The sequence below is a fragment of the Corvus brachyrhynchos genome, unplaced genomic scaffold (genome assembly GCF_000691975.1).
Source record: "Corvus brachyrhynchos isolate BGI_N302 unplaced genomic scaffold, ASM69197v1 scaffold523, whole genome shotgun sequence".
Lineage (NCBI taxonomy): Eukaryota > Metazoa > Chordata > Aves > Passeriformes > Corvidae > Corvus > Corvus brachyrhynchos.
Window position 1 is genome coordinate 530,511 of NW_008237265.1, and position 12,987 is coordinate 543,497.

At 38.4% G+C, this 12,987-nt stretch overlaps 1 protein-coding gene across 1 annotated transcript in view; it reads left to right on the forward strand.

Moving 5' to 3' along the window:
- LOC103613081 (potassium voltage-gated channel subfamily KQT member 1) overlaps nt 1–12,987 on the forward strand; it is an 82,114-nt gene that overhangs the window by 33,806 nt on the left and 35,321 nt on the right. Inside the window, exons 5-7 of the mRNA XM_017730542.1 lie at nt 2,773–2,851; nt 4,652–4,748; nt 9,202–9,342. Coding sequence (XP_017586031.1) covers nt 2,773–2,851; nt 4,652–4,748; nt 9,202–9,342 — 317 coding nt within the window. The remainder of the gene's footprint in view (nt 1–2,772; nt 2,852–4,651; nt 4,749–9,201; nt 9,343–12,987) is intronic.

Sequence of the window (12,987 nt, forward strand, 5' to 3'; positions counted from 1 at the left end):
AATTAATTGCTTTTAATAAAAAAGCTGAGAATTTAATACTAGAAAGTCAATTTATGGGAACATTAGAAACACATCAGCAATTTCCTCAAAAGAAAAAAAAAAAAGCTGTACTCAGGTAAGATATGTGATAGGTGATATTTGGAATTATTATTTTTTTTTAAATTAACAAACTTCCTGACACTTTACTTTTTGAAAACTACCATAAATACCAGTGTAATGCTAGTCTAAACACTAATGCTTGTTAGAGTTAAAAAAGTCATGTAAACAAGTGTTGGCCCTTTTTCCTGAAGCTTTCCATGCCAGTGCCTGCTACAGTTTGAGTCTTGTGGAGACATTTCATGCAAAATGTTTAAACTGTTCCTGAAAAAGGCAACTCTGATGATTTCTTATGGAGAATCACTAGCAATTTCACACTTTGAAGCAGAAATTTAATGAGAAAATAGCTTTTTGTTTGTCACTGGAACTGAATTCCAATCTGATGAACAAGCCTCTGAAAAACTGGCAGCTTGTTTAGAGTTCAAACACCCTGCTAGAGGATGCTCTTCTTTTCCTCAGGGATTCAGTCTGCAGTGAGCCTGCACAATTCAAATTGCAGTTTCCTCTGAGCAGCAGTGCTGGGGCTGGAAGTGGAAAATCTGCTGGGTTTGGTTTTATAGTGCTCTTCCTGCATCTGCCCAGGGCACATGGAAAAGCCCAGGCTGAGGCAGAAGGAATGTTCTGGGACACACAGGCTCAGTAAGAAGACAGGAGGTGGATTCTGATGCAAAGGTCTGGGAGAGGAATGTTTGAAGAGTCTGACAAGCAAGCAGGAGCTTGAAGGAAAATCAGCAGGGGCTGGAAATATGTGGGATTAAAAGGTGGCAGTGAAAGGGCAGGATATGCTGATGACCTAGAATGTAAAATAGGGCTGTTTGGACCAGTAAACTGGGATTAATGAGGGAAGTCTGAGTGCTGGAAACTGGGATGAAAACTAGGAACAGAGGAGAAGCAGAGGTAGAAGAACAGATTTGGAGAAAAAGAAAAAAAAAAAAGAAATATCTCTACCATGGAGAACACATTCAGAAAAGTGAAAGTACAAATGAAAAAATGTCTCACTATCTGGTTGAAGCTCATTTTCTGAGCTCAGTCTTTTCCACCTTCAGTACCTGCCATCAGATGGATATGTGTATGTCTGACAATTTAGTAAAGACATGATGCATCATTTGCTAGGGGGCAAAGATCTGTGTTATGATGTGATGGGAAGAAAATCTACCCTAAATTCCGATGTTTACAGATATATGTTCACACATGATAAAGGAACAGCGTAAAAAATTGGAAAGTGAGGCATTCAAAAGCTAAGATTAATCCTAAATGGAAGCTCTTTCTGTTGCCTCATCCCTCCCTTTATTCATTTTCATTTTCATTTTCATTTTCATTTTCATTTTCATACATGCACAATTATTGTAGTACAGTCTTTAAACTGAGTGAGTGCTTTCCTTTGGGGAGGAATCCAGCTTTTACAGCAAAAATCAGACTGACACTGGAAATTAATTCAACTCAGAGAGTGGAGGATACTGTTGGTTGTAGAACTTCTGCATTATTTGTTGCAGCAACTACATGGTTGTGAATGAGGCAGGAGAACGCTTAAAGGAGAGGAAAAAACAAGTTAACCTAGCTGAAGGAAACTGTTGTTGCTGCCCAGGTTGGATCCCATCCTGCCTCTTGCCCAGGCATCCCATGGAAAGTCAGTTAAATAAAGTTTTCACAAATGGGCCTCATTTTCTGGATGTCCAAAGGAAGACTTTGAAGTCGGGTTGCAGAGGTTCTGAGCCCTCACAGCTACAAGTGAAGTCAGCAGGGCTGGTGTTTGGAAGTGCTCTGAAGAATAAAGTACTGCCTGTTTCAAACTGGCAAAGGAGAGTTTACCAAAAGTTTTCCTCGTTCTGTCTCCATTTGCTACCCATTTATAATAGTATCCTTTATTTTTTGGTTAGAGTCTGAAAGGGAAGCATTTAGATGCTCTAAAGAGGTTTACCACAGAAATGCTGGTGAGGAAATTAAAAAAATATCTTCTCAGAATAATGTTACAGCAAGGTTCAATAATTAGAAGAAATGGACATGGTCACTGTACTGGGATGAGAGAAAATAAGGGATGCTGGCACTGTGAACTCAATCTGTCATTTGCATTGTATAAAGCTGGAACTGTGTAAACTGCAGAGTTGTGGAAACAAAAAAAAAAGAACTCTGGAAACAATTATTTTTTTGTACAAATAAAGACAGTATCACAAAGTAAACTAACAGTTCTGATTTTTTCTAGACAGCCTTTGTTCTGACAGTTCCCTTAACTTTGAAAGCTTGGCTTTACAGCTTTGATACAACTTTTAAACCAAGTGTATGTTTGTATGCATGATACTTGACTTCGTGGATTTCATTATTGAGTGAAGCAAACCCTTGCAATTCCTCTTACATGAGAAGCCTTGAGCCAAAATAAGGATTCATTTCTAGGGTGTACAAATGCCTTTGCATTTTTTGTGGCAAGCTGCCTGATCCGTCAGTCTCTTTGAAACTTCTGTTACTGAATTCATCCTGTAAGAAACTGTAGCCACTGAGGTTTTGATGTGAAACTCTTACACAGACTTAACATGCCCACCAAATTTCAGCTAACAATTTCTTTTTTTGAAGTGCTTTCCTTAGTCTGTATTTGTTGTGTTTTTCAGTGCTGACATCTAAAACCAAAAAATCAATACATTCTTTCTTCTTTTGATTGTTTGTTTGTTTGTTTGTTTTTAACAGATCTGATTGTGGTAGTAGCCTCAATTATTGTTCTGAGCATAGGATCTAATGGGCAGGTGTTTGCCACCTCGGCAATAAGGTATGTTCTCCTGTGGCTGCAGCTCTTCACTACCACAGAGGTTATTAGATGTATACCTGATTGCCTAATTCCCAATTTAGCTGCATGTGTGATTTTCCTAATGCAGGAAAAGTTACTCTACTGAAGCACTGGGCAGTGGAGGACTGGGTGCTGTTGTGCTTGGTCACTGATTGGGAAAGGAGTGCAGGAACAAATGAAAAATGGTGGGAATGCTGAAGCCAAGTGGAAAAAACGAAATGTTGTGTCCTATTTAAAACATCAAACAACTCTCTCTGAGACAAGAGAGTATTACAGAACGTGGGTTTATTTAAGAAGTAATCCAGACAGCACTTAACTCTGTGCTTTTTCAGTATGAGTAATTACTTTGTTTAAAGAGTAATTATGCTTTGGTGGATTTGTTTGGCACGAGTAACTCACACTGTACATGAACCAGAAACATTTGATGTCCACAGTGTTTGTTCAGCTTGCATCAAGTACTGCAGGCTTGTTTTGGGAGGTAAAGTGGGTAAATAGAAGAAAAGAATGATGAGCAGTAGGTGTACTTCCACTCCTAACCTAACTTCCAAGATGTGCTGCATGTTCTGTCACAAGCCTCCGCTTCCCAGTGCAGTGGAATCACTGGGAAGTGGGAATGGCCAGTACTGTCTAAACTGTCCAGCTGTGTAGACAAACACTGGGGGGACCTACATGTACAGTGTTTTTAAGATAACTCTTACCATAGAACATTCATCCTTTCCTGAGGGTAAAGACTCCACACAGGCAGCAGGAATGTGATTATTGGCTCATACAGGAAAAGAGGAAGGTGCATATGAAAATTCCAAAGGTTGGGGATTTTTAATTTAGCTAGAAGTGTAGGAAAGACTTCAGTGAAAAGGCCCTCTGTGTGTTTGTATTTGAGCCTGGTGGGTTTTGGGCTCAGTGCAGCCTTTCCCAGTGTTAAGCTCCAAAGTCCTACACTTCAGAACCTTAACCCACATCCCTGGAGTGTTATCATTGCTCCTCTGAAAAACCAGTAGGGTCAGGCAAGTCTGAATTAAAAAGCAAAACCTACATTCACAACAAAATTTTAAGTATTGCTAAAAAGAGCTAAAAATACTTCCAGTGAAAAATTTTCAGGTAGATGAATTCAGCATCCATCCTTTCCTGCTCTTCACTGGTTTGTTTCAGGGATAAGACAGTAAGATGACTATAGGCAAACAAAATTCATTGTCAAAAGGGCAAATGAAATATTTCCATAGAATAAAATTATGCTGAAGAACCATACTGATAACTGTTTTTCATTAGTTGAAATATTTGGAGCTTATGATTGATTCAGTTATTCTCCTAAAAACACATAGGACCCTATATATTTCTATATATTTTCTATAAATCAGATAGATTTCAATAACTCACACAACAAGGATTTCCGTAATGCCATGTTTGATTCATATTCTGCTTTTGGCAAATAGAGAAAAAAGTTTGCTCATATTTATGTTAGCAAAGTTTGAAGCATTGGTTTTCCTTGGAAAGGAGGCATTTGAGAATCAGAATCATATAAAATACACAAGTTTCCCCTGATTTTGTTTGGTTTTCCATTAAATAATTGTTTTCATAGCCAGTATTACTGAACAAATTTGACTGTAATGAAATGTGATCTAAACATAGAGATGCCTGAAGCCTGGGCAGGGCAGTACTATCACAGTTCTTTAACATGGCAGAGTGTTAGTGGATATAATCAGTTGTGGGTGGATGAGGCAGTATTGTCCTCAAGCATTTTTACTGATTTATTGTGTTTATTTTAATGCTTCACTTTCCTTACAGGGGGATCCGCTTTCTCCAGATCCTTCGGATGCTTCACGTTGACCGCCAGGGGGGCACCTGGAGACTCCTGGGGTCAGTGGTTTTCATCCATCGACAGGTACCTGGCCTTTAAACATCCCCTGCATTTTGGTGACTTCAGTAAATTCTCTCTGTGGGCTTCAGATCATACCCTGGTTTAAATGAACTGTTACATTGCAAGAGAAAGAAATGCTCTGAAAGTCCATCGTGTGTTTCTTTCTCCTTTTAAAATGGGAAACTATTCTTTGCTAGGGCGGTGGCCGACAGGGTATAAACACCAGTGTTTGGGTTTTTAATTAACTGTTGTACCCTTTGGTGTTATCCCTCAATGTCATTCATTAAATGCAGTTTTGTGGGCTGCCTTTCGTACTACAAATACTCTCCACTATCTCCACAGAAGATGTGTTCCTAACGTGGTTGTTCTGTGGAAAACCAAACACTGGTGGAAAAGCCTTGCTAGAAGAAGTCGATTATTTAAACAATTCTGTTTTGTTCTCCTTGAATACAGAGTTTTCTAATTTGTTCTTTAAATAAAAAATATGGACTATGTTGTGATCCTTTGTAGGAAAAGTTATTTTTTCAAGGGTGCGCTCACAGAGGCAAACCTGGCTGTATATAGTTTCATGTCTGCTAAAACTTTGAAACAATTTTTCTGTGTGAAAGCTCATTAAGCAGGAAGAGTTTAAAAGTTTTTCTGCAGACTTTGAAATGTTTCTAACTGAAGGCTTCTTTTTGAGTCTTCATGGAATCTTGTTATGATTAGCTTTGTCAATATAACAGAAATTTATATCATTAGCCTTTAAATCTTGCATCTCATGCCACACTGTGGAGGGCTAATACTCCGCTGTCAATCTCCACATCACACTTGTAAGGGTGGTTAACTCATTCTTGTGAGTGTAGATGTGTTCTCCACATATTGACAAACAGTTACAGATTTCCACACAGACATCTTTTAATTTTGTATTCAGAAAACTGGTTTTCTGGGACAGAAAGTGGGATGCACTTAATCCAAGCAATTAATTTAATACCAAAAGTTAATTTTCTTCCTTTTGGTTTTTTTCCCCCAGTACAGTAAGAACTTTTATGTCATGATGGCTGTGCAGAAGTGATGCACACCAAAGTGCTGTGGGATAAAGCCTCCTTTCATACTGTACAACAGGATGACTTTTAATGCTCCAAGTCTGTGTGGTCTTCATTTATTATGCTTGCTTTGCCTGGGTATCTTGCTAGGGCAGAGCTGATATCCAAATAACTTTCTCAACATTTGGTACCCTTACAGACAGAGCTGTTTGAGAACATTTTTTCCTGTGGGTGTTCAGAGTTTTAGTCAAGAATCAGGAAATACTATCTCCAAAATACAACACTTGAATCTTATGTGTCACAAGCATAAGTTCAATGATTTAAAAGGAAAAAAAAAAAATCCTTGGAAAAGTGAATTTATGAGTAAACACACCTGAAGTTCTGCTTATCCAAAGACGTGATTATGGTGATAAATAAAACTCCACAGATCCGTAGTACTTATCCAAGCAGATCACCCACTAATACGTTAAGGAAAAAAGTACCAAGCACACAGTTCTGTATTGACATTGGACAAGTGCAGCTGAAACCCTAACACGGTACCAAACGGAAGGAAAAATGGAACCTTTATTCCTGTCCAGAGTCTGAAAGAAATATTTGTTTAAAAATAAGAAACCAAAACCAAAACAAAAACACCTCAGCTGCTTTTTCTTCACTGGCAGAGTACAAAGTCCTCATCTATTTTTTTTTTGTGTTTGATACTCTTTCAGAAAAAATGGGCCACTAAACCCTTAAGCAATGTGAGAAAATAAATTCACATCTTGGTGCCCTGTGAAAATAGCAAGCACTTGTATCTCCATGGCCCCAGAAGTGCTTACTAAAGTTGTCACCAACAGTTTCCATGTGTTTTGGAATTTACATATATCTCTATTAGCTTACTCATGCCTGGTTTGGCTGGGATGCTCTTCTATTTTCAGCAGGTTGAGCTTATATACCAGCATTTCTTGCCAAAGACAACAAAACATGAGTCAGTATCACATGTGGTGGTGGAAAGCCATGGAGAAGTCCTGCAGCTTACTGAAAAACTTAGTTAGCAACTCTAGCTGCAGCTTGTGAGCCTCTAGGTTGGTTTTACTCCTTCCTCACCTTGCTTTGTGAGGTCTTCTACTGCTCTTAGGACAGGAAGAATTCTTGTATTTTTTCCAAGTGCTGAACTTTGTACTGTGTGGTCCTTATTTCAACTGAAAATGGAGATCTAGCTGAGTTTAAAAAATGTGCTGACTCAACTCTCTCAGGATTCAAATGCATCTTTGTGCATTTGTTGTTCTTGCTGTTTCCCCATGTGTGTGTGTGTATCTGAAAGTCCCTGCTGCAAAGAGTCACTTGTTTTAGGCAGCACTCTTTATTCTTAAGCTCTTACGTAATAAAACCCACATAAATGTGTCATTTTAAGGCCTGATGCCTGCAGAATGCTCTTTGCTTTATGATCATGTCTCTTGAAGCATGTGTTATTTTAAAAGCTTCTGACTCCTTAAATCCAGTAGGCATGAGATTGCTGCCATTATTCTTAATAATTAAATATAGTCTCTCTATATACATGGAACATGGATTGGTGACATTTAGAGTAAGTCCAAGGCAGTTGCATTTTCATCTGGCTTTTACTTGAAAAGAATTCTATCTTTAGATGAGCAGTACTGGAGCTGAGAGGTGCCAGTGGTGAAATAACCTCAGTAGTTCTGTTGATATTTCTGCCACTTTGAAAGGATTTCGTAAGACTGATATTTTCCTGCCTGCTTTCCAAACAGCCAGCACTTAAACAAGAATTATTCCAATTATCATCCACAAATAGTCAATTGTGTATGTTAACACAAGGAGCTTTTCAAAGCAGGTCATATCTACAAGTACACAGTGCAGCATTGTCATGAGATAAAGATGAGAATATAAAGGTGACCAGCAGAGAAACTACTGAAACCCCAGGGCTTATTTCCTTTATCAGCTGCCTTGTTTAGCAAACAGGCCTGCAAAATGTTAAGGCTTAAATTAAAAGGCTTGTCCATGGGCAAGATGAAATATTATCAAAATTCATTATTTAGGTCATCATTAAACGATTAGAGGAAAAACACCCATTTTTCTTTGTGCCAAGATTACTTAAAGATTTCCTGAACCTAGATTTTAATTAGTGCTCTAGAAGAGTGAGGGATGTTTATAGTTCCTGCTGCTGAATGTTGGTCCTTGATACCAGGGCTACCTTTCCCCAGGAAGCTCTTACAAGGAAAGGAAAAGAGAGAAAGAAAGACAGAAAGAAAGACAGACAGAAAGACAGAAAGACAGAAAGAAAGAAAGAAAGAAAAGAGAAAATCTGAAGTAAGTTTGATGATAAAATCGAACCTTCCCTTACAAACAGTTTAAGAAATGTGGGTAGAGTATTGCAGAAAATCTGTGAAAACCTGACATACTTTAAAAGTAAGGGCAATCCTTCCTATTCAGGTTTTAATTTTAAATGTATCATATGGCAGTGCTTTGATTCCCTTATTGGCTGGGATCCAAGGAAAGAGAAATGACTGTCAAGAGCTTAAGGAAGATGCCAATCAAGACGTAGCACAACAATGTTTCATGTTAAAGATGGGCAAATATGTGCAAAGAAAATAAAGGAATAATGCATCTAAAGTTTAAGTAATTAAAAGAAGCTGCTTTCCCTCATAACTAGTTATTGGATTTCCCGGGGGGTGCAGGTGGATGTCTCATTTAGCACTGCTTTTAAAAGCTTTATGTGTTTTTGCATTTGTGACACCATACATTTTTAAATGCACCACCACTTTCTTTTTTCCTGAAGACTGTGAGAATCTAAGTCACAGCAGGTGACTTATCTAAGTATCTAAGTCATAGCAGGTCTGACACAACTTTCTTGCCCAAAAATCTTTAGAGAAAATGGTATATTCACAAGGACTGTACCATGCCCTCACAAAAGTCTGCCCCAGCCTTGTTTTTCAGGACCAAAACCCTGACATATTTTATCTTAAGATTTTATCTTAACATGAAACTGTTGAGACATCACTATTCAGTCTTGAGCAATCTAAACATCAGATACACAGGTTCATTACTCGGATATGGCCATAATCACAAGACATGCCTGTTATTTCTGTGTGCAGTTCAGCAAGGGCATTTCTAAAGCTGCTTTGCTATTTTAAAAATGTTTAGATAATTAATGTTTTGAGTAGACAGTTAAGTGGAATGATTCCCATTCCATAATTAGGAAAGATGTCCTACTCTACATTTAGCTGTCCCAAGGATCTTGGATAAATGATGGCTTTTTGACCTATTTAGCATGGTATGCATAAAACCTAAGTCAATGTTTTAGCTGTTTTACTGGAGGCAGATTTTGTACCTGTAATATAACATATTGATTTTTCTACTGTGGTGCAAAACCCCCCACATATATTTGCAATGTTTGACAATGATAGAATATATGTATATGATGAAAACCTTATATGCTTGTTTGCTTTCTCTTTTAAAAGGAACTCATAACCACGCTGTACATTGGATTCTTGGGATTAATTTTTTCATCCTACTTTGTTTATCTTGCCGAGAAGGATGCAGTTGATGAGGATGGAAAGACAGGTTTCTCCAACTATGCTGATGCTCTTTGGTGGGGTGTGGTAAGTCCTCACCAACAAAATGTGTGTGCCAACAGGGCATAAGGTTTTTTGTTCAAGCTGTGATATTTTTAGAAAAATCTGGCATTTCTTTCTTTGCAGAATGTATTTCTGTAGGGAAGCTTGACAACCTCTTAGGAGGGATACAAGAAAGAATATAATAAATACAATTAAATTCTTGGGGTATTAAATTTTATTGTGAAAGCAGGTTAGCAAGTTCTTAGCAAAGGACGCTGAATGTTTACAGATATGGAAAGTCCACATCTCAAAAAGAGTAGAAATTCCCTTCAAAACCTGTACCACTTCCTTTAAACTCTGCTTAGTTACCTGCGAAAGGTACATAACTTAAAAGGATACTATATGTGAAAGTTGGGTTAGTGACTCTGGTTTTTTGATCTTTTTGTGTAAAACTCACACTCTCAGTAGTAATTCAGACCTTGATGCAAGTTACAGGTTCCTGTTTTTTGGTTTTTATCTTTAACTTAGATGCTGGATAAGCCTCTACTTCAGTGAAGTGCACAGAAATACAGACTATATTACATGTACCCTCAGTCATCACCCTTTAAGTGGTTCACTATAAAAATATTTTGAACACTAAATTCCTTTCACTATGTTGTCAAGTATTCATTTCATCTGCAGAGCATCACCTATGGCTGTGCTAAAAACAATACAAACCCAGAAGAATCTAGTGAAAAAAGGAAAATCCACGCAATGGCCAGATGGACCTGATGATCTAAGGTGCTGGGAAGCAATGAAACCATGAACCAACCCATAGAGCAATCACTTGTGGAAGTCCTCAATGGACATGGGATAAAATTTTAAGAATATAAAACCTCATGGTTATAGGTGTGAGGCAACCTGTAGCTAATGGTGGGAAATAATGAGTGTCTCAGAAGCACAGATTGTGCTGCATTTTAAAAGGAAAACAATCAGGGTGTAATTGGAAGATACCCCATGCCAGCTTTAAGAGAACAAACCAGGACTCTTATTGTCACTTATTCTTCCATTATTTGAGCAGTTCACCTCAAACACCAGTGGATCACTTGTAGCATCCAGTTCTATCCATGTATATTCATGCACAGCTTATTCCTGCATGTGATAAAAATTCCATGTGAACCCAGTGTACTTTTTCTACTTATTTTTATTTTTATTTCTATTTCTATTTCTATTTTCTCTAGTTTTCCAGAGCTTGCTTCATTAGTTCCATTGAATATTTAGGTACGAATTACAAAATGCTTCTAAACACTGGAAGCTATGGCACTGATATGAGTAAAGAGTTGAATTACAAAATGCTTCTAAACTGGAAGCTATGGCACTGATATGAGTAAAGAGTAACAAGATTAAGGTTAAAAAAGTCAGAGTGTGTTTATACAAGAGTATTTTGGACTTCAGGAATTTAAAAGGAGTCATAAAGACCAACAGAGAAGTTTAAAATGCACATTACCTTGTTGGGATAGATGACTTGGGATCTGTGTTTCCAAGTGTGTGGATGGGACATGCAAAGTGTTCAGTGGGTTTTGTTATTTTCCAAAACTTGACTTGCTTTGTGTAGCAGCAAGATAAAATCAGCTCCTCTTTCTCTGGCTGTGTGAGGAACACTGTTCAAATTGTTGTTTAAGCTTTTCAGGCATCTAGGCCTCCTCAGCATTTAGTGAGTCACGGTGCAGGTGCAGTTCACAGCTGGGAACAGGAACAAAGGACAAAGTGAATCAGTTTCTTTTTCTTTTCAAATCTCCTGGAACATAGAAACACAGATGTGGAGTTACTAGGGAGTGAAATTTGATTTTTACTTTTGCCTTTCAAAACTGAGCCATTGGAAAAAAAAAAAATCTTGGTAACAAGTATCTGAAAGTCTTACATGTCTGAAAAAAACCACAGAGTCTATTATGGGCGACGTTTTGGTTTGGGGAGAAAGTGCAAGCTTGCTGAACTTGATACAAATGACCTGAAAGGTTTAAATACAGAGAAAAGAGAAAATAAAGAACAAATGAGAGTTGGAATTAAATGCTAACTACATTCACCTGCTTCAGTTAAATGCTAGGTTTTTTCTCCTAGGTTTGGCAGGCAAACAGGTTAAACTGTGAAGACATACCAAAGACTTTGTGTGTTTTACATGAAGCCGTTCTCAGAAGCTGTAGCATGTAGGGCACGTGTAAACCACTTCCAGCAGCATGGTCAGTCTGCCAGAATTGCAACCCATGTCACAGCAGTTTCCCTGTCCCTTTTGGGGATTGTTTCCTTGAGGAGAGAAGAGCACATAGGAGGCTTCTCTTCTGTTGGCCCTCCCTGCTTGCCTCTTGCTGCTTGTAATGCTTATTGATCTTGCTGCAAACTCAGCTATTCTGTACCACTGGGCTGGAGTAAAATACTTGCTCCAGTAAATTGGTGTTAACTGGCACCGGTACTTGGGATCAACTGCTCAGAATTTCCAGCAGTAAACTTCCATGCCAGAGGTAGCAGTTTGAACCCCTTTATAGTTAGTGTGTTTTTTGAGGTAGTTAGTTCTGACTCCTCACACCTGAGGACACCTGCCTGTCTTAAAACATCTGAGCAGCCCTGTTGACTGCTACTAAATCAGGGTTCTTCCCTTTTTGAGGTGTACACATGTGTGTTTAGAGCCTGTGCACACAGCTGGAATGTGCCATCATAAATCCGTGTTACAGGAGGTGTCATTTTCCAGAGCCCAGTTATTCAACATTCTCTGCTCAGAAATACTGATAACTTTGGGATGTACAAGTAGAAAAAAAGTTCTGCTGTGATTAAGAAAGCCAGAGAATTACATTACTTATAATCCTTTCCATGTATTCAAAGTGCTAATTAGATTACTGAGAAGGAACCCTCTTAAGGTAGCCAGGGAAAAACTTTCTGAGACATGTTCAGGCACCTGCAGGAGTCTGCCAGCCAAACGCCTGCTGTGGAGATGGAAAATTCATTTTTTCTGTGGTTACAGCTTTCATGCTGTCTTCCATAGTAACACTAATGCAGCTCAACATTACTGCAGTTTGGTTTTAAGTCCTGTGTGCTGGAGAACTTAGAAAAAAAAATAACCAATCCCCCCCTCCCCCCAAAACAAAGAAAGAAGCCTTTCATAAGAAAAGAGAGGGGAAAAGGAAGGAAAAATCACAGACTTTGAGGGATCATCTGGGTGCACTGAGGAGCTGAAGTGCTGTTAAAGAAACAGAGCTTTAACTTCCTCCACTGCCCAGTAACATATGCTGCATTTCAAAGTTGAATTTTGGGGACTGGCAAACTCATGTGTTTGTTCTGCTGGTAGCACACAGCACCTGAGTCACTTGACCAGCCACATTAAATCTGGACAAACACCTGGCAAGGCAGAGCTCCTGCTGAGAGCAGTTTGCAGATCAAAAGAACAATATTCATTCAAGGATATAGATACTACAAAGTGGTCTTCATCAAGTGGAAAATTTGTGAAGAATAAACACAAATCTAACTGGTTTTTGGAACTTGGAAAAGCTAAGTTTGGTAGTAGTTGGTGATATTTTTCCCTGCAAATCTTTCTTCCAGCTCTGAGAGTAGGAGGAAATATATTCTTCCCATGCCTTTATTGCTTGATAGTTTCTTCTTAGAAGACTATTTTCGCATAACATCTAAGCATTTGTCAGCAAATTTTTCCATAAAAGGCAGCCT